Source organism: Odontomachus brunneus, unplaced genomic scaffold (genome assembly GCF_010583005.1).
Source record: "Odontomachus brunneus isolate Ranch 3 - 2012 unplaced genomic scaffold, Obru_v1 Obru_scaffold_018, whole genome shotgun sequence".
NCBI lineage: Eukaryota > Metazoa > Arthropoda > Insecta > Hymenoptera > Formicidae > Odontomachus > Odontomachus brunneus.
Genome location: NW_022639468.1, coordinates 2283213 through 2306008, shown reverse-complemented (window position 1 = coordinate 2306008; position 22796 = coordinate 2283213). Strand labels below are relative to the sequence as shown.

At 41.8% G+C, this 22796-nt stretch overlaps 2 protein-coding genes across 3 annotated transcripts in view; one reads left to right on the top strand and one right to left on the bottom strand.

Moving 5' to 3' along the window:
• The window catches only part of LOC116841766, a 66358-nt gene extending 49228 nt beyond the window's left edge, over positions 1-17130 (top strand). The window contains exons 2-4 of the mRNA XM_032810110.1: positions 9988-10248; positions 11024-11236; positions 11766-17130. Of these exons, the coding sequence (XP_032666001.1) occupies positions 9994-10248; positions 11024-11236; positions 11766-12104 (807 nt within the window). The 5' untranslated portion in view covers positions 9988-9993 and the 3' untranslated portion in view covers positions 12105-17130. The remainder of the gene's footprint in view (positions 1-9987; positions 10249-11023; positions 11237-11765) is intronic.
• LOC116841768 overlaps positions 1-22796 on the bottom strand; it is a 156978-nt gene that overhangs the window by 109629 nt on the left and 24553 nt on the right. Inside the window, exons 2-5 of one of the 2 annotated variants that reach the window (XM_032810113.1) lie at positions 15923-16072; positions 6091-6204; positions 5858-5900; positions 4878-5167 (exon numbers count right to left, since the gene is read on the bottom strand). In XM_032810113.1, coding sequence (XP_032666004.1) covers positions 5873-5900; positions 6091-6204; positions 15923-16072 — 292 coding nt within the window. In that variant the 3' untranslated portion in view covers positions 4878-5167; positions 5858-5872. Of the gene's footprint in view, positions 1-4877; positions 5168-5857; positions 5901-6090; positions 6205-15922; positions 16073-22796 lie in introns of those variants that run through there. The other variant, XM_032810112.1, reaches the window with a different exon arrangement.

Below are 22796 nucleotides of genomic sequence, written 5' to 3'. Positions count from 1 at the left end.
CAGTCTATTCCCCCCTCCGCCTGCACTACTAACCATAATAAACTTGAAAAGAGAATTATATGAAAAAAAATATATTCTCTCCGTGTGACCACTAATTAAAGTTAAAGGGAAAGATACAGTATGTTTCGTCGCGGAAATGATAGGCGCAAAGAACACGGATAAAGATTGAAATTAGGTATCGTGCGTGTGTTTAATAATGTGTATTAAGTGGTGTGTAATTAGCGTAGCGAGGACAGAGGAGAGGAAATAATGCGCGTTGCGCCGCAAAGTTGCATTAATCTCGGCGCGCGTTGCGCTGCCGAGCGTCGCGTTGTTCGCGACACGGTTTGCGACAACCGTACGTAACGCAAAACCGACGCGGTCTCGTGCTCGGTCAATGTTAGCATTAATTCGTATGGCCATTCCCGTCACGTAAAATATTAAAACACGAAGTGGTTCTCGCTATCTATATCTACGCATCCACCTACCTACTAAGAAATGCAGAACGAAACTTTCGAGAGCATCTCTCAAATATTTCCGTGTAACTCGGCGACGTATACTTTGTAAATTAAAGCCCGACGTAAGAAGAATGGCTGCACGCGGGGCAGGAAATAAAGAGTAGGAAACGCACAGAGAAACACGACAAGGGAAAACATCTCAGTGATATTAAATTGCGAGTAGTTGCGACTTCCTTTCGACGGCTTCGAGAACGCCGGACTTGCAGGCACGTTTCAAGCAGCCGCTACTGCGATTCTCGATCAAGCAATATCTTTCTGCGCCGAGTTCAAATGCATATGGCAGTACGTGGAATGCCGCGTGACACGGCCGGGCATTTAATATCCGCGTTATCTAATCGTCTGAGCAAACCAAACTCTCCACGGCTCGACGATTGCAACGCGACGTTATCGCGATAATGCACCTTGTACTTGTGACAAGTGCGCGCCCTGCGCTCCCTTTCCTCTCCCACACCTCTTCGCGTTCTATTCACGAGCCCGTTTCTCGTCTGTCGTCCCTTTTTTGTCTTCGTTACACCTCGCTGTCTCGTAACAGTGCCTTTACGTATCTATAAACACGCTAACCGCTGGAAATTGCGAAGTTTCTCGGTGCGTCACACGCGGAATTCACGCCGGTCGTTGCACCGCTCAGCCGCGTTTCCGCGACGCGAATGCATCCCGCGTGCACATGCACCGGGAAGAGGATGTCGCTATGCATAAGAGGCACGCGACGGGGACGCGAGTATAATGCAGAGAATGCAATGGAGCATCGAGGCGGGGAAAACAATGTAGGCAAGATAGCGGGCCGGAATGACGGAAAGCGGTTGAGTGCAGCGGAAAGGGACTAAGGCGACGGCCGCAGCAGCCGTCGAGAAACAACCAGTGAGAAACAGACGAAAGACGACGGCCGGCTGCTAAAGTCGCGTCGATAGATTGCGTCGTCGTTTGTACTTGCATTTATTGTGCCATCACGACTCTCTCTTTCTTTCTCTCTGTGTCGAGAGACGCGATCGAGAAGTTGCTCTCGTCGGTGCGAAGAGACGCGCGAGGCGGAGAGTATCACGCAACAGACACGAGAGATATCCGGGAAGAGAGTGTCACGAGCAGTGAGAGAGACGCGCGTCTCAGCACACCACATCGTCGACATGGCTCTTGCGAAAGCGAGATGCATCGTCGTCGTAAGAACGACGCGCCGCACCTTAAGCAGCATTCCGAAAATGCTGGAGCATCGGGAAGTAACCGGGGGGAGATATTCGAAAGTGCGACTTAGAGCAGAGAATGTATCTTCAGGAGGGAGATCTGTATCGGAATCACCCTCAAATTTTTATTAATCAGATAACTAAGATCAGACATCAATTCAACGAGGAAGGAAAGTGGAGATGGTGGAGATTTTCGCGCCGTACCTCCACAGTTTACAAGTGCACGCCATCGCACAATGAAGTCAAATGAAATTTTATGTTTCAAATAAAACTGGAAAGTCTCGAAGTTTGAATCGATTTTGATGCTTTTTTTCCTTTTTTTTTAATAAAAGTTAATGAAACTTCAAACAACTTTGTCTCGAGTTAAATTTTTATCTAAGAGGTTAGATCTAGAAACATTTTTCGACCCAACAGAAGATAACTCACTTTATATCTCTATTTAACATCAGACACAGATATTGATATTAAAATGTTCAAACCCTGATTCAGATTTTAAAAAGATTTGAGGAGTCATGCAGATCGAAATCTGTTAAAATTTTGAAGCTGCAGTCTTTTCTGAAATATGAAATTTCACTTGAGCCTATTGAACGTCGAAATTCAAGCAGGATCAAATCACAGCTAATCGAGATCTACGATAAACGAATACGCATGTTATTCCCGCGTTCTGTTTTCTCTTATTTCTTTTTTCCTCCTCCCGAGAGACAGAATGAGAATCAATTTAAAGCACGCCGTGTCGGGCGCTTTAATTAATATTTATGGCAACGGTACATGCGCGGTATACGCGCGGCGAACAAAAGTTCGCCGAATTTCCGCGCGGCCTGCGAAAGAAAGCAATTAACTGTATCGCTAATCGAAACAAATGGCCCGCGGAAGAGCGATGCTCTAACCCGGACAGGCCGACAATAGAGCCGAAGGCCTCTGGGTTACCTACTTTTAATTGCGAGCACGTTTCACGCTCGACGGAGCGCGCTCGCTCGCACCGGAGATGCTATAAATTTCCAGCCGGGACGTTTAGCCGGGACCTCGTTGCAGGCACGAAACTAATTAGTCCAGCAGTAATTAATCTTTCATCTTCGACCAGGCGACGTTCCTGTCGATCGTCGCGCGAGCGCCGACGAACTGTTGCACTATTTCCGAACTATTTTCCTTTTTGCTCTTTCTTCAAGATTTACTGTACAATTTGTTTTTTTGACGGCACGATATCACACGCGATATCGTTCTCGTATCGCCGGTCTATCTTTTGAGTGGCGCTTGAACGAGATTATTTTAGACGTGAATCATTTTAATAAAATCCTTCCGCGCGGATGTCGCTTCGAAATCGAGCTCTCTCTCTCTCTCTTTCTCTCTCTCCTCAAGTTCATTCAAATGTTCAAAGGCAAGCAATCTTCACTCGCGAGCGACTTGGTCTGGAGACTTTAACGATCGTAATTACGGCGAATGGCATTATGTCGACTTTCAGCTACTCGTCCGCGACTATTCGACCGTTACAACTCGCAATTAACCCGACGTTGTCGGGACGCGTCACTCGAATTTTCCCTAAGTGCATTCTGCGCGGTTTATCGCTCCTTAATGGAGCAACGCGATAAGAAACACTACCGTCGTTCCACTTTTCAGCGACTCCTCGTGTTCGCGATTGAGTGAACCTCTACGTAACCGCCCGTTCCGGACAAAAAAGCGCGAACGCGCTTATTACACCTCGGCCAAACGAAATTTGTTAATATCGACGAGGAAAATCAAAGCAGAAAAATCAAGACGACAAATAATGAAAGTTATAACTGCGTAAGTAAAAATATTCAACCGTATATCGCTTGAAAAACGTATTAAGAAAAAAATACTAAATGAATTGTCAGATGCACAATCAAACACATATAGAAAAAGCCAATAAAAATTCACGCAGAATGTTGATTGCGAAACACATACGAAACGTTCTGAAAAAATAATCAACGAATTTAGTTGGTTTTCTCGGGAAGTTCAATGTTCGCCCCATTTCTTGATTCAGTTGTGGACATAGTGTGTTTTGCAACCAATATTTTGCGTGGACTCTTATTAGTACTGTTTATCTACAGATAAAAAATATTATTCTGCTGTTAAGAAAAGCGATTACTCAGTTTACTTTTTTTTTATAAATAATAATTATCTTCAATAACCCAAATAATTTCTCTGATAGAGAGAGAGAGAGAGAGAGAGAGAGAGAGAGAGAGAGAGAGAGAGAGAGAGTCTTAAAATATATTTATCACACAAATTTTAAGAAAGTTCATTATCACTTTCGTAAAACAACAAATTTATTTTAGAAAAATTTATTCCCTTCATAAGAATATTGTAATACCTTATTGTAAGAAAAGATACTATGTAGTAGGCAAAAAACGAATTTTTAATTGAATATTCTTAATTGAAATGTGCTAAACTTACTAAGATTCAGAATGTATATTTTGTATAAATTTGATGCTTCTAACAGATTTATGGTAGATTTTACGGATTTATAAATTTACAAAATATTTGAAAGAAGCAACGTTCACTCGAATTCAATATATATTTTAGTATGTGTGCGAACAAATTAAGAAATGGTAGAAATTAAAGATTCATCGTGAAACACAGCGGCAAAGGAGCTCGCCGTTCAGCCGGCGGCACAGGAAAATCATTGAACCCTGGAGACTTTTACTCGAGAATAAAGGAAGTCCCACAACCGCGCTGTCTACCTCGCCAATTAATCCGCCTGATAATTATTTTCCGCTGTGAGCGTGTGCGTGCGCGCGCTGTTCTCGTGAGAATACGAGGCGGCGTGCGATCGTAATTATCCGCGGTTTATCTAGAAGCGAAACAGAGCGGACCCTTATCGCGCGTTCGCGGAACAATGACGCATCTCCCGCCGCAACATGGACAATGCGCTTCCGGTGTGCGTTTCGCGCGCACGGAGGACACGGACCGGCTCGCGTTTCAAATTGTAATGTTACGCCACCGTGATATCGCAACGCGCGCGACAGCGAGACCCGTAGACGATAGATGCGGGTCGATTGTGAAAGGGAGAGTCATTCGCGTATCCGAGAGAGTCCTCGGCGTGTCCGATTTTGGTTTTCTCTCGATTTTATATTCTCTGCTCTCCTCACCGACATGGTGAAGAAAGAACATTTGCATAACTAGACAAGCGCGCGCTATCGCGCGTCATCGCTCCCTGGATATTCCTTAATTGATTTTGCAATGTCTCAATGGATAAATTGCACGCGGTAACTACTTTAATTGGCAATCAATGCGATTTTCAGATCAAAGTTCTACGTAATATAGCGCTTCGTGAGCGTTCAAATTATACACTCACCAACTCGTGCGTCGATATCCTGCGACAAATATCCAGGTCCAGGACAGATGACTGCTACTCAGCACCCAGCTATCGGTCCCACGTCGGTCGCTCTTCTCTCATTTCACTTTATTTCACTGCACTCGTGACTGCGTTCGTTTCAATGGCGCAGGGCGATTTAACGAAAAGCGTACGCGACTCCTATGCTTTAGAAATATATGCGCGAATCGTGAGTCGTGTGTAAAGAATCGTAAACGAAACGCTACAAAGTTTTCCATAAAATCGAGAGAGATGAAATCGAAAGAAAAAGAGAAAAAATATCCCGTTTCGCGGACGTTCATATTCTATATATTTCGTTAAAATACGAAGTCCTCATTTTGCGAGGATTCTGATTTTTAATAGAAAGAATAAATATTAATATCGAATTCTAATTTTGGATGAAATGCAAACTATAACTCGTATATAAAAAATTGAGGAAATTGTCGATTGTGAGGATCGCAAAACTCATCGCGATCGAAGTAATAATCGCGAATTTCTTGTGATGAGGCAGCATTTTAGGGAACGGCACAAACACATACATGCAAAACCTTACACTGAAAGAAAAGTATTTAGCATCTGTGATTGTACGATGAAATAATTATAGTCAAGTAATGAAATCTATATGTAACTTTAATCGATTAATAGCTCTGTATATTGCATTATTAAGTTTTTATTGAAACAACAAAGAACATACGGCTAACGTTTAACAACGATTATAAACTGTGAGTGAGATTAACATCCTTTTTCTTTCAGTGTACATGCAAAAATCTACAAGCTAGACAAATCGCATTGATTTCTTCTAAGTATTGCTTAACCATTAACAAACCCACCACCTTAAATCTTTGTTCATAACTCACCGATATATCGGGAACTCAGGATCGGCTACGTTCTGCTACACATCTGCAACAAAAAAAAAGTGTCGATTAAATATAAGGGCTCATGACTGGACGAGAAAAATACTCGTGGGGCACGGAATTGTCAATCTTTTACGACTGTTTCGTAACTCAAAGTTTTTTTTTATTTCGACAACTACGTCCCAGTTTGCAATTGCAAAGAGTTGAATGCAAAAGCGCGGGAAAAATAAACCTACCTTCGAGCCAATCCTGCTCGGCCCGAACCGGATCCTCCGGTACAGTATCTGCATCCACGGCAACTGCAGTTCCTGGAAACCGCACTCGCTGTGTCGCTATAAGCTCCAGTTGATCTGAAACGAAAAGCGAGTTTTTTGATTAGTTACATTGATAAACATCAACGTCTCAGAAATCCAGAACAACGTATTCTTCTTTTAGACGAGTGAAAATATGAAAATAAAAAACAATAGTTACCCTCAATATTCGAGGATACTGCCATTACTCAAAACGATCTTAGCACAATGATTGCGCGCGCGAATTGTGCACATTTCGATCAACTCGTAAATTTCGGGAATCGCGTGCCACGTCTTCCAATCTTATTACCGTCGCGTCAAGGACTGTTATGATTGCTCGGCAGTTTCGTACACGAGTATGTATTGTTCCCAGAGTCATGTGACCTTGTTACGGCGATATGCTCGAGAGGACCCTTACATTATTTGTTTATTAATTTTGCATCTCATATATACGCGCACAATTGTAATAGTAACCTCTGAACGACAAAGTGAAAATACAGAACCAGATAAACAACCAGATAGAGTCATATCCCAGTTGAGTCAATAACCCAACATGTTTTCAGTTTATTTTTTCTTCCGCATATTAAAATTTATATCAATTTAAGCAGAAAACTTCCTATATAAATGAAATTTACAATAGTTACCTAGATACAGGTGTGCAAAATTAAGAACTAGGTGTGGCTCGCTTTTCTTAATCTTCCAATAAGAAACAATCACGTGGTTCTTCACGTACGGTTACTCTGTCCATTTTCACAGATTGCAGTACGCGATGTATCATAACCGAAGGATTAATTTGAACAACTTGTGTGATCCTTAACTATTGTTCTCTTGTTCAATAATTTTTACTTCTATTATGTTGAATTCGTTTCAACAATAAGACATTTTAAAAATTATAATTCAATTCAGAGCTTTACTTGCTATTGTAAATTTCATTCATGCTTGGAAACAATTTTTTGTTTAAACTGATTTCAAGAACACGCTCTCTTAGCATGTGCAGTTTGTGATGGAGTACTGTGTATTATTTTACAGTATTCAACTCGCTATATTGGCCCGCTATCTATTTTAACGTGTGGTTTCCTATCTGACGTGGCATGTCGTAGCCTCAGATAAATTATCTCGAACGTGACTTTTTTCGGAACTTGCTCGTTCCCGTACCTACACCGGCCACGTAGAAACGAGAGTCCTACTGAATTATACATTACACCGGCGGTTACAATTAGCGTGATGAATATACCGGTTTGTCACGAAATATTCCGTCGTGTTAATTAACTTAAGAGTTCTTCCCGCTCATTTCCATATTTGACCTACAAAAGTAGGCTTTGAAAGAATCCTAACAGAATTTTACATATCGTTCCAAAGGGGACAACGTTCCTTACGTATCGTTCAAGGGGAGTGTATACGGATTTTCAATATTTTGTTTCTATTCAATTCAGAGCATGGACCGTTCTCTTTTTTGCTTTGTTTTCGTCACGACGATCTGATTCGATCACAACCTCTCTCGCAGTTATTCCCAATTAAAAAGACTTTTATCGTTACACGCACATACGCTTGCAACAACGATCTAAACGCGCAATACGTTACATCTCTAGTTTACCCGACCTGCGTCGGCTCGGACTGAAAAATTTATATCATCTGTCAGATCTATCGGTGACATGCGCGCACCGAGAAAATATAACGTCACGTCAATGAAAACGATTTCGCTGAACCGATGGTTCCGCGAGACGTAAGGGAACGTGCTCGCATTTCGCCAGAAGAAAATCGATTTCCGTTGCTATCCGTTTAAGGGTTAATAAGGTCAGATCAGCGGCGATGCGCGTGATGCGTCAGCAGCGATCGTGAGTAACGCGCTGTCAAGTGCCGGCGGATCGTTGACACGATCGAGCATCGGACACGTCCCCGTTGCAGTCACCATCAATGAACGAGAGGAGGTCGCGCGACGCGAGGTCATCGTCATCGTAGCTGTTCGTAGTGGAATTCCTTCTCAGAGTCGAGAACCGCGACTGATAATGCATGGACAGCGCGATTAGTCATCCGAATAGCTCGAAACGCACCGATCAAATTAAGGCCGGGCTTTTCTCGCGGCCATTAAGTGGGTCGCCCCCGCGCACCGTTGGTCGCCGACCGATTAGCTCTCTCACGGTGCGGCTGCCGGTATCTCTCCTTTACGTCATCGCGGTATCGAAGTCGACGACCTAGTTTTTCTCACCTCTGAGGCCATACGCCGGGAAAAACGTGAAGAGGTCCTCCACCCCTGCGCAAGGCGTTGCGAGTCTCTTTCTCTCTCTCACTCACTCACTCACTCTCTCTCTCTCTCTCTCTCTCTCTCTCTCTCTCTCTCTGTTTCTACCGTCCAGTTTTTATCTCGTTTACGTTTTGCATGAAATTGTACGGAGCTTCGCGTATCTCGCGGAATATTCTTGTGCTTGGTTTACGCGGCTCGTTCAAGTGATTCATAATGCCGCGAGGCGAAAGTTTGCATCTTAAGATACGAGTACCAATGCTCAGATACGTACTTAATCCTAAACAATTCTTATTACTTTAGTCTTTAGATACAAATTTAATTTAAACTTAGTAAATTTAAACTTTATTTACTTAATAAAACTGAGTAAACTTTAACTTTGAATAAAGTTTAATTTAAATTTTCAACATAAAAAATATATATATATATGCTGAAAGTTTAAATATTTGAATTTAAAGATCAAAACAACAAAGATATAATTATCAGAATAAGAATATCCAGAATTAAGTGTTTGGGAATTGATATTCCTTGCCTTAATACGTTCGCTATCACGATATATTTGTAAGATTCTCCTTACAGAATATCTCGTATTTTTTTATGTAATTTTGTAAGACAGACTTAGTTTGATGATATAAACATGAAAAAAAGATTTTTTACACGTACGTGACGTTGGTCTCTGGTGAGAGACTGTTGTGTCATACGCTACACATACGCTACATTGGTAGCAAATATATTAATTAACCCTCCGAATTCTGTCAAACTTGAAGCAATATAGAATTTATTCTAGTAGGCTATTGTCCTATCTCGATGCAACAATAATAAAGCTAATCAGAAGGGAAAAGAAGGCATTGCCCGATTCAAACAATTTCGAGATTTGCCGCCTAAAGAGTATCATTAAAAATACAAATCTCTTGGTTCTTTTTTAGATGTAGCATTAATGCGATTAATTGCTAATTGTAATATTTTGGTCACACGTGCGCGGTCAGCTTAGCGTGACGATACAGTGCGTAAGTAAGTAGGTTGAGTTACGTTGTGATTATGCTTACGCTTTCGTTCGGCAAGTATATTTTTTGATGACGATCGAAATTCCTGGGGTAATTGAGCCTGCGCTTAATAAAAGGGGTCGTGGGTATTTATAGAATGGCACTACGGTGTGCTCGCACAATCCCAGGGTGTACCAGAAATCGATGAGCTTTTGCGCGCGCCCGCAGAAGGGCGGTGATCTCTTCCTCCCTCTCTCTTCTTTCCCTCCCCCTCGTTCTCTCTTTCTTTCTTTCTCCGTTATATAATGATCCTTCTATATGCTTATTGAATATATTCCGGCGGCAAAAACGAACAACCGATATCGTGCAATCCTGACTCCGTATGTTCCTATTGTTGATATTAAAGAAGGATGTAACGTAATAAGAGTTGAACGGGATTATTATCAGATCTCATCATTATAACTTTTTCGATTTTTATCGGAAATTTTTCTATACGTACTATATTTTACAATAATGTGTAATTTGTTATAAAAAAAAACGATTTTTCTTCGAGGTTTCGCCACGATTTTTCGCGAGAGGGTCGGTTTTCGATTTTTGACGTTTACCCTTTTCCTTTTTCAGGCAACAATGAACGGGCCGGTTTACGCGTCATCTTGTCCCGCATTGCAGTCGAATCTGTCGCTGCACAGTTCATCCTATTACAGCGAATACAGCGGCACCACACGAAGACGACTATCCTCGACGGGCGAGGCAGACACTTCCGCTACTTCGAGCTACGAGGGTAGCGACAGCTCCGAAAACAGCGACGAGTCCCGTCTCGATCCGGTCAGTCAGATGGAACGAGAGCAACTCGAGACATTTTTCCGCGGATTAAAGTCGCAGGTAAGCTTTATTGGCAACGAGACTCACTTACACGATACACGGAGGTTGATTGAGAAATAATAACAAATTATTAACGAGAAGTCGAAGGGAAATATGTTTCAATTGCGTAAATACGTTTCAACCATATCTACTTTATCTCTCTTTTCGTCCCCTGCTCTGCTTTTCGATTTTTCGATTTTTTTAGTTCGTTTATTTTTAATTTATCTCTCTTTGATTGTACTAATTCAGTGTACTCTTTTATATAAAATAAATCTGTAAAAATATTTCCGATAAAAGAAATATTTCACCAATAATCAGTGAATATTTATTGATTTTCAATGGAAATATTCCTACTTTACTGCTCAGTTTAATATTTCACCGATTTTGAACAGTGGAAGTGAAATTTCACTGCAATATCTATAGTATACAAATTCGTTATACGCTGCGCAGATTCAACTTTATGTGTTTGTGGCGATGGAATAAATGACTTCCGTGTGATTTGCATGCAATGCCAACGTCTGTATTTGCAAATTGCATCGATAATAGGGAGTCGCTACTGTGTTAATTGATTCTTTTAGCGAGATTTTATTAATTGCAGTATTATACTTGTAACTAAATCACTAGAGTTATAGCATTTCAAAAGAAGTAAAGAATACACTGATATATACTTTAGAGAATATTGTGTACCAAAAGGGATGATTCCCGTAAATAAATGAGCGAAATATAAAATAAAATGGAGTATCCGATGTCGAAGGGATTTTTTAAGGGATGATGATTCATATTTCACATTCCTCAGGTGTTCGTCTGCGAATCACTGGCGAACCTATATCTCGGAAGCGCCTCTCAAACGGAAAGGTGGGAGCTTCGCTTCACCGGAATACCCGTAGTAGTGCTTGATCTCGGAGAAACGCGATCGAGATCCAAGAGGCGAATTCAGATCTTACTGGCCGAACGCGGCACTTGCTTCACCCTTTGGCGCGAGACCATCGACAATCTCTCGTCGTACAAGGTAAAACATTGTGTACTACCCCGGTCTACTTCTCCCGAAAATTTTTAATTAACTACTTCAGTCGGCATACAAACATTTCTCAAACGCCAATAATACACGACTCGTTACACGAAATGCACAGCCTGTAGAATTAATATTAATGAATAATTGATATTCGATTTCGAATTGCAATGCGAAATTGGAGACGAGTTGTATTCATGATGCACGCTGTAGTTATAAACAATTCGCGTTCCTGCGTGCTCAAGCCTTTCGTTTACCTCGTTAGCTGATGTACGATGCGCCACGTTGAAAAGCGGCTTAAATTACAACATCGGACATTTAACACCGTTTCGAGTTTCTTGCTGATGCACGCCGAGCAAAGTAAAGCGTGTAAGCGTAAGCGTTCGTGTATCGCGAATCCTTAGAAGTGACAAGTTCTCGAGAGAATGCGCCCTCAATATCTTTTGTGTTCTACGCGAGCGGGACGATAAGAAGAAAAGTAAAGGCGAATGATCTTGACAGAAGAGCCTTTCATAAACGAATGTCGCAGGTGTCGGGACCGGCCTTCCATACGATGTGTCTCTCCTCGGATCACACTCGCCTGGCCGGACTCAGCTTCGACAACTCGAAGGCGGCGAACGACCTGTGGCAGCACATAGAGCGCCTGGTGTCCTGTCCGGAGAATATCAGTCTGTCGGTGCCGGGCAAGAAGAAGAAGAAGCCGGTGCAGAAGAAGGTCGTGCTGCCGGCCAAAAGCAACATCAGCCAGCCGTGTCAGTTCCAGCACGTGACCAGCGTGGACGCGGCCGATCGGTCGCGATACTTCTCGCTGCAGACGCTGGTGCCGGCCCTGAGCGAATTGGAGAGCTCGTTGGAAGCGAACTTCTGAGACAAGCCTGACGCCTCCAAGCTCTCCTAGGGACGTAGCGCGACGCCCGACCCCCGCCGTCTACCCCGGAAGTAATGACCGATCACTGATAGGGTGCGGCAGGGCACAGGGCGAAGTCTCGAGGATATATCCCCCGGCTTTATCGCGAATTATTATCGCGCGCGATTGGCTTGGAAGCATCAAGAGCACGACGGGAGGCGAAAACAAGTGGAAGACCATACCGCGGATTCGATGATCGACATCTTTCATCTTCTCACTCCTCCTCCTCCTCCTCCTCCTCCTCTTCCTCCTCTGTCACGCAGTAGTTGTAGAGGAAGATCGTGCAGATTCAAGGATAGGGAGAGGAGATATATCGACGAAGCTTTAACGACGAAGAGGAGGCGGATACTTGTGTCTCAAGAAGCCTCTGGCGAGAAGCTCCTTTGTAGTTTTACTCGAATTTATCTTCATCTTCTCGTGTCTCTTCTGATATAATCATCTAATTAGCTGGTAAGAATTAAAGGTTAAGCAAGAGGGTAAGTCCTCTCGTCCTCGCGTAGTGATCAGCATCGTCCCGAGACGAAGAACGGGGAGAGCTCGGCGAAGAGGAGTGCCGAAGAGCCACGGAGAGACGAAGAGAAGCACGAAACGCTCGCGATATTCGCAGGCGGAAGCCTCGTCTGCTCTCGGAAGGGTCTAATCCGTCAGTGTCGCAGTCGCGCGCTACGAGATTATCCATGGGCCAAGACGGAGCATTCATCAATCCTTTCGATTTGAGCACGCTCTCTCTCTCTCTCTCTCTCTCTCTCTCTCCCCCTCTCTCTCTGTCAAAGGAGAGACTGACTGATGATGTCTGCGGCTGCGAATGTTGACTGCGGGCCCCGGGCGAAACAGAAAGTTACCTCGAGGCGACTCTCTGAGTCACGTAGCGTTCTACTCTCTTCGAGAGTCCTTCGGATCGTAGCTATCGGTGTCGTGAGACTTGTTATAAACGCGAAGAGAGAAGGTTCTATGAAACGTCGAGCCGGGGCGCGAGTAATTCGCGATAATAACTCTCGTATGGAAAAACGTTGGAGTTCTAAGAAGTTCCGTTATGGAAGACGCCATTGTGAAGACGTTCTTCAAAGATCACTTCGTCATCGTCATTGTGCCGCGTGAACATTTGGTCGGACGTTTCATTTCGCACTAAGCGGAGAAAGGATCCAAACGCGAGGAAGATACGGAGAGTGACGGATCGACAAATGGAAGAGAAGAAGTGACAAACGAGGATACAGATGCGTCATACGCGGTTGCAAAATGCGTCAACGGTCTGTTTTTCTCGAAAGCGGAAAGCAATAATTGCCGTTTGCCTCGAAAGCGGAAAGTAATAATTGCTGGTCTTATCTCGCACACGCGACGGTTTTACGTGTGCACACGTTCAGGTGGAAATTCAGGTAGAAGATGGACGACTGTCTTGTCGCGCTTTGTAATTCGAATCGCACGATGTAACGCGGCAGAAAAAGCAAGCGTTGCGTAACGGGATGTCAAAGGCGCGAAATCTCCAAAACAAACGGCGGAGCGCGCCGCGCACCGCCAAAATACCATGCAAATACATGCGGGACGTATTTCGGCGTTGCATCGGCTGTATACACATTGTTGTTATTCGCTGTAAAAAAAGAAAGGCTTTCTCCGCGCTGGTGAGGAAAATACCCGGCTCTGTACGCGGCGTAATTCAAAATGCGCGGCAGCCGTGATGAAAATGACATTAATCCCTTGAGTGCGGAGACCTAAATTGCACAAGTGAGCCCAAAGTGTGCAGCATTAAATAATAAATAAAATGTAACATACACGTACAAAAGGTTTCCGAAGTGAATAATAATCTGTTGTTAAAATTGATAAATTCAAAATGGCGGATCTAATATGGTGGACCGCATAATGGAAAAATATGAAAAAACCAAAAAATTATACTTCTTTTATTAAATATTAATTTATATGAGTTTTTTAAAGGCTATTAAGGCCGTGTAATTGTTGCCTAATATAATGATGCAAATATACATAATTTGTCTCAATAAAATATATAAATAAAATATAATTGTAACAATTTTTTTCTTTCTTTACAACGTAAATATGATAAATAATAAATTAGTCTACTGACATATGTAGGCATTTATATTAAAACAATTATATTAAAACATTTATATTAAAACAATTTTTTAAATCTCATGACACCTCTATACATGTCACACACTGCGGGTCCATCTCGCTCATGACACGTATACGTGTCATACGCACTCAAGGGGTTAAAAGAGGCTCCGAAAGTGTACTATAAAGCGCGAACAATTGCGACGTGAAACCGACGTCGCGGGCATGCTAAATTTAATACTTCCTCAGCTGATTCAGCGTACAACAGGCAATTGGAGTTCAGAGCAAAGTACTTAAAGATAGAATGGCAGTAGTCTTTAATTAAAGGAAAAGTCCATTCGTGCTTTGCCATTGTGACTCGAAGGAAGAACACCGATTTAGTAAAACTGCATAAAAGGTAACATTCCATCGACTTTTTTCTTTTTGAAATATGTTATAGAGAATGAAATTCTGAGTAACTTATTCCTATACAGCTATATGGGGGTCGCGTATAGTTTCGGAGATATTCGCTAATGGCTAGCGATGGACAATATTTTGAATAATCAATTTGTAATCATTTTTTCACAATAAAGCCGTATTTTTACTAAAAAATCCCTTAAAATTAATGCACACCTCCAATATATATACGTAACCCATCTTTACATTTTTATATATAATTTGTCAATGGAAAATAATATAAGAATACAAATGCAGATACTGTCTGAGATCTTTCAATTTATATTATATGCAAAAAATATCGCAAGTAAGTATTCTGCATTTGTATTCTTATATTATATTCCACTGACAAATTATATATAAAAATGTAAAGGTTGGGTTACGTATGTACGTGTACAGTTTACTATATTTCAATAGATAGGTTACACTTTTTGAAAACTTTAAAGTCGAATGTCTCCGAAACTATACGCGACATATAATTGTATAGAAAAAAGTTACTCAGAATTTCATTCTCTATAACATACTTCAAAAAGAAAAAAATCGGTGAGGTGTCACCTTTTATGCAATTTTACTGCCGATTTTGCCGTTGATTCAGCTCATAGCGAAGAAAGATGATGCAATGTGTTTTTAGGTCAGCGAAGAGCCGGAGCGTTTTCAAGTGTCATCGTGATTCTCGAAGTGATGTCATGAGATATCGAAACGAGGGAGGGAGACCCGGTTTTCTTCGTGAAACGGGGCCGTCAACGTGTAGCAATCGTACGTTTAATCGACGTCTTCACCGCGGGATCACGATTGCAAACGAGCGAGAGTGATACGCCGACAAGCGTCGACAGAGCCGATAAATCAAAGAGCGATATACCGCCGAAGGTTTATGCAAATTAAATCATAAGATTACGGCGAAGATTATGAGCGACAGCGCGCGCGCGCTGGAAACGGACATTGTGCCAAAGTACGCGAATCAGCGAGAAGGAAGAGATGCAGTAATTCCACAATCAATCGAGATTCGACAGATCGAGTACCGAGCGCTTCCATTTGACATTAAGACTTGAGAGAGAACTGGGAAAGTCTGTCTGTGCCGACAGTTTTTTGACAGACATGTCGTTATGCATGTACAACATACGAGTTCACCGCGAATTCACCAACAAACGTTTCCAGCGCGCCCTCGTAAACACGCTCGCGTAATAACGTATCACGATGTTAAATAGATTAACTAAATTAGATAGAATTATAGACGGATTATGGCGTGTATAACGTGTCCAAATATAGTGAATTCTACTTCCTACCGTTTCGGGTCATTGATGTGTCTCCGTAGATACACCGGTAGAAAGATTCTCGATCTTGTTGTCAACCATATGCTCGGAAGAATGTTGAAACACGGAGGTCCACCGTCGTTGATTCTGTCCAAGTGAAATAACATCCAACACAGCTGACTTCTGAAATGAAAAAAGGGAAAGGACATCTTTCTTTAGATGCAAATGGAATTTTTGCATATTCCTGTTGCAAGGTTCCTCTTTCCTTCTTTCTTTTAAAGAAATGTGTTAATTATTATATTCCATACAAAACGCGATGATGTGTGATCAGTAATACGTGCGTGTTCTTTTTATACTACATACAATATAGAGTTATAAAAAAGAAAAGAGGAAAGTAACTTTACGATCCTACATTTGTCTGTAATTTGTCGCCAAAGCAAGTGTGTTGCATCTTCCTAGTATTTATCTATCGACAGTACGATCAATTATGTTTCTCTCATTATACCACTATGAAAATATTCATTTCACGTGTCATTTCACTTAGACGCAATTAGTCTACGACCGAAAACGAAGGCGTCTGTTCTTCTCCTCGAGAAGCGGACTCGCTTCCGGAGGGAGTCGCGCGCGCGAAAATGTCGTTTCACGACGTTCGCTAGAAGACTGGTTTCACCATCCCACGTGTAAGCACAGTTAACAATAGGTACCTATGTGCAGCGATAGCGATCATTAGAGCGACTTGAATTTATCCTTTAGAAATTATCCGCGCGGCTCGTCCGACGTCCCTTCAGCATCGTCATCGTGTCGCTTCCGTTTCGCTAAGCGGAGAAACAAAGCGCGCGCGTTTCACTTTATCCACGCGAATCAAACCTCTAGCTATTAAGATTATAATTAGCGTGTCAGCGTATCTCTAAGTTAGAAGTTCGCCCGGGATAGTTTTTTCTCTCGTATTATCCAAGACGGATGTAATACTTTCCAGCGGGATTTTTGTACGCACACTTCGGTCACGTGAGTCGCAGGTTTCTTTGCGGGGACCCCGGGCGATTATCCTAGACACTTAAGTAGATAACACAACTTCGAATTAATATTAATTTCATTATCTACGACTGTGATATAAATATATTTGTATCTCGTTACGTTTCGTAACATGTATCCGCATTGATTAATCACTTGAAGACATAAGTTTTATGAATATTGTATGTAATAATTATCGTGCTAATAAATAGTAACTTCATGAAACGAAATCACTGCGAGTCCTCACTCATTATTCCCTAAATTGAAAAAAACACAAACATCTTTCAATCTACAGAGAATGGTTGGAATGTAAACAGCGACTTTTAGGTTATTCCAGTTTCCTATAATCTCATAAGCAAACATATAAGCGCGTGGAAACGATTGCATTCAACTCGAATTTAATACGGAATTAGTGACGCTTCTTGCATTCTCTTTCTGCTTCCATTTGTTTGCTTTAACTTACAGCTTTTCTCTTCTCTGATATTTACCGAGGGTTAAAAACTTTTTGTGATTGTAAATAAAAAATGAACGAATAATTAGTCAGAGAAAAAAGAAAAAAGATGTTTAATATTAATAATAATAATAGTATTACATATTAAAATATTATATATTATATTACAACGACAAATTTTTCAAATTAGATTATACTAAAGCTAGCAATTTTTTATAATTCGACATTACAATCTCCGTGATGATAGCTCGCCTTGCAAGAAACAAGCACCAGTTTATTTAGGAATGATTAATCAGCTTTAGCGAAAATGAGGCAAGGATGAGTTCACTATTTTAACGTAGGAGGATATTTTATCGATATGTAATATATACCATTATCCGGTATTATTTGCTCTCAGTATCGCTTACAATTACAAGATGGAAGCACAGGCCGTTGGAGAAAGGATTCCAGCGGCTTTACAGAAACCGACTTTATCGAACGATGCTTGCGACTCTTCATGTGTCCTACACCCAAAAATTACCGTATTCTTTTCTATGTAAAAAAATTTTTTATAGCGCAACATTTTAGTTTTCGTCGATACAAAATTTCTTTTGAAATATTGCTGTGAATCAATGAATAACGTTTGCATTAACAGTGAGAAGAAATGAAGACACCCCAAATATTTCCTATCGGCGTTTCTCCCCTTTCGTCGCTCAATTAGTCGAGACTTTTCTTGCAAAAGAGAACCTCATCAATCAATTTCAACTGAATTCCCGACAGCTGTTACATTGCTGCGAACGCAGGAACGAAGGAACGCCGCCGGTACGATTCCGCGGCCCGAGTTAATAACTGCGATTTATAAGAGGATTATTCGCTACGCGAAAATCGATTGCCTCTACACTTGAACCAGGTCGATAAATCACGAGCATATTCATATTAACGATATTTTCTCCATATCGATCCCCATCTGATAATTCATATTCTGCTCCTCGAATTTATCACACCACCTCGCCTCGTCTCACCCGGCCTCACTTTACCTCGCCGCACCATCAGAATCACGATAGGCATCCGCCGAAGGGTTTCGGTTTTGACGCACTTCGTACTCATCACGTATAGGAGGCGGCTACCTATGTATCTGAGTACTCCAGATAGATCCTTCCGATACGAGATCGGTCGGTTGTTGAGCCGGGCCCCGAATCGAGTAATGAGAGGCCCAGAGCCGCCTCCAATGCCGCCTCCAATCTCGCCCACCCCTTGTTTATGGGAATCATCGGATTTCCATCGGAGATCGCGACCGTGGGTGGATCTCGAACGGAGCGGAACGGAAGAGTGGGTGGAGACGACTATATATTTGCTCTCGAGTTAGATACAACTAAAGGAGTATCCTTACGAGTACGAAGGTCCTCGACGAGCACGAGAGGTGTTCGCAGGAAACGGCGCAAGTGCTCGGACTGAAAGTTAGGACAGATGGTGGGTCCGCGAGTGGAAATTATTTGGGAAACAAAAGTGTAGGAACGTTTCCTCCTACACAATGAATTGTTTGCTTCACTGAAAGCCCAAAATTCGCCCTAGCCCGTAGTAAATTGGACTTTTGGCAAACACGACGACAAAAGTAAGTATCGGGAAAGTGACGTAAAGAAAAATGTAATAAACATAATCTTTGACTTTCATCTGAAAATAGACGGACAAGACGTCGGACAAGAGAAACGTCGCGACAGGACGGTAATAGTGGCGAAAAGAAGTAGGCAATTAAAGAGGAGATACGCATCATTTCAGATATATGTAAAATGACTCGAATAGAAATTAATCGGGGTGTTTTAAATATGTAGTGGCCCTAGAAAAATAGACATACTTTCGTAGGACTCAAATAAGGCCAAAATAAGCAACTCCTAAATGGAATTTCACGAATAGGTCATAAATTGATACTGATGTGAATGTTCCAAATGAGGCTTGTGTTAATAAAGCTTGGTCAAAAGCAAGTTAGCCAATTTCTCGAACGATTTCAGTGAAAAAAAGATTATTCATTAATAGTTAATGATTGTAAGGTAAGTATTTCGATGAGTGTTACTATATTTTTTAAATAGTTAGATAAGTATGAATTTTTTAGTGTTACAAAATTTTTTATGATTTTGATAGGCGCGAAGGCCCCCTGTATGTACGGGGCCTTGATAAAAAGTAGAGAGAAGCTGTCTAGGCCTTTTTAATCCCCGTTTTAAATTTCTATCCGGGCAGCGACGGGACAGCGAATTTCGTTAATGTTGCTAATTTCGTGGATATATATAGGGCTCGGCATCAATGCACGCTGCTGAATATGGATGGGCCGCATTTACATGATGTTTACGTTAATCGCACGGTATGCGGCAATATTCTTAATGTAAGCTCAATTAACGCTAGATAGAATACGCTTTTGCAGACATGAACGCGTAATTCGCATGCGATCGATGTTCGTACCCATGAATTTCATTAATAGCTTCCCTCTCAGCACCTTTCCGGCAGCCCAATTTGCATTCTGAAAATAGACGTGAAAAATCTCCAGGCACGCTTTTCGGCGCGAATGGATCATTATCACGCGTATTTTAAACTCGCGACGGGCTCGAGAAACCGAAGTAGAATCCGAAGCTGATTTGTGTGCGACTTTTAAATAAAGCACACAAACGAATCGATCGCCTCCGCGAATGTAAATTCGTCCGTTCGCACAGATACGACTTTCACGTGGTCGCGCATCGTAAAAGCTCCACGCATGCAGGACTCGATTTTCACGCTAAATGGGACATTCGTTTCACGCGACCACGGAAAGAAAGGGTCACGCCAGTCACGTCTCGTTTATACGCTATTTGCAATGCTAAAACCGCCTCGCTCGCGCCTCACCCAAGTTCCCGGTCGCGGTTCATCGATGGGAGATGAGTTTGGGACGGCTCGATCGCGCGCGGTGTATCGATTAGCACCTCGCGCGCGCTGCTGACGAACAACCGGGACGGCTAATTATTCCCCAACGAGGCGTGATTGTATGCAAAAGCCGCGCCGTCGTCGGTCGTCGCACTCGGAATCGCAAAAAGGACGCGACATTCGTCGTCGTCGACGTCGTCGTCATCGTCATCGTACGTTTTGACGATTCTCTTGCCGCAACCAGAACCTACATACCTAAGCGAGCTAGCTGACAGATCGTGCTATGTGAAACTGCATTAACATTCTTATCGTGTATGCGACTGAGACGAGACCTCGTCGTTAACGTTGGGGCGCCACGGCCCCGACGTTGGGGAGTGCATAGCGAAAGTAAAGACGTAGTGCACTAATGAGTCTTCCACATGGACCCAAGAAATGCACACGGGGAAAATATTGTAGTTAAATTCGCGTCAATGCGAAAAATTACGCTTATGAGTTATAATTTTTACAATTTTAAAAGTTATTCATTTGAACTTTACAATTGTATTTTTACAATTATACAGTTATTTATTTTACAATATTTGCAATAAAACTGGTTTGTATCGAAATTACAATATAAATTACTACAGAAATAGCAAATTCAACGACCTATATGATATAAAAAATATTCAAACAATCACAACAATTTCGTAGTAGAAATTCAAACGTATATAATATTTTTTAACAAATATATCATAATCCCGGTCGTATTTTTTGTACTTCTAAGATTACAAAATTTTATCGTTTTTACTACAACATTTTCTCCGTGTGTATGACATAAACACTATGAGCAAATCAAATTTTCATTTAGTGATGTCCGAAAATTGATAATATCTTCTCTCACCTTCGGTGAATTCAGTCTAGTTTATTACTATAGGAGTGAAATTGTTCATCATACAGTTGAGCTATAAACTACCCGCGTAACAATTCGAGTGCCTTAGGAAAAACCACGTGAATCATCGAGATGCATGTCGAAAGGAACTTCTCGTCGACGAAACGTGGAGTGTTCGTCATCTTCAGCAACGAACTCGCGCTTCCGTTCCCAAATCAATCCTCCATTCTCAATTCATCAGAAGACCACAGCCGATCTCTCACAGGTGAACCGCCGTAAATCGTTCGCGAGATTAATCTCGCAGCTCGCTCGATTCGCGTCGGCGATCCTGCGGCTCGCGCTAAGCTTCGTCGTAGATCTCGGCTGAATTTACGAGCGGCGCTCGGTCTCTTCGTCCCCCGAAGAGAAAAGTCCGTAGTTCGTGATCGCGGAATGCACGGCATTTTGTGAAATTTGTCGTCGTGTGTGACACGGCGCGTCGCGCGGAATGTGCGCGCGTAGAACCCGAAGTGACGCACGACGCACGCGTGTGCGGGTCACGCAGCGAGAGAAAACGTGACGGCACGCGACGACCCCTTTCCAATCATTTTCTTATTTCGTAGATACGTCTCGTCTCTCCACCGTGAAAAGCGAAAGATAAACGAACGACGCCCGTTCATAACTCCGACTGTGGTGCGGAAAACGCACGCCCAAATAGACAAGTGTACGTAAATTCGGCAGAAACTTTACTGATCTATTTGCAAAGATTGCATTCCTCGTATACAACACTCATATTTATCACATACAGTTACGAAGAGAAATTACAAGACAAAATTACGCGAAAACGATTTATAAAGATTTATAAAGATTTATAAAGATCTATTCAAAACAATATTTATCATGTAAAATAAGAGATGAGAACTTAAGTGTAATTTTGAGTAAAGCTGCATCGACGCAACAAGAAATTTACACTATATGATGTAAATTTAATGATTAATTCTATTAATGTAATTAAAAGAGAATTGTATAAACATATTGTATAAATTTACATCATGTATAAATTGTATAAATTTACATCATGTAAGTTTATCCACCTACAAATAGACAAGTGCAGGTAAATTTGATAGTAACTTTACTGATCGATTTGCAAATATTGCATCCTTCATGCCGCTCGTATTTATCGCATAGAGTGACGAAATAGAGATACGAAGGAAATGCGAGAAAAATTGTGAAGACTTGTTCAAAACAAATGTCATGTAAAATTTAACATGAGAATCCGAGTACAACTTTTAGTAAATTTGAAGCTGCATCAATGCGACGAAAAATCTACATTATTATATGACCTAAATTTAACGATGTAATCGATACGCACAATATATTTGCTTTATAAATGTAATTAAAGGAATTGTGAAACTTTCGAATCGACTCACGTTGCAAAAATCATGAAAGTACCAACGGATTTCCGTTGAGAAACCGCCGCTTCCACTCGACGTTGCTCCTTAATTCCAGAACACTCGTTAATATCACTCGTTATCGAGAAGACGTAAAGTTTCCGCGAGCACGAGTGCGTTATTCCGAACGACATTCGATTATTTATTGAAGACAGTATCGATTAGACGAGAGAACCGGTAAACATCTCCGTCTTACGACGTGACGTAAGTTTATCCAAGAAACGCGAGAAAGAGAGAGAAAGAGAGAGAGAGAGAGAGAGAGAGAGAGAGAGAGAGAGAGAG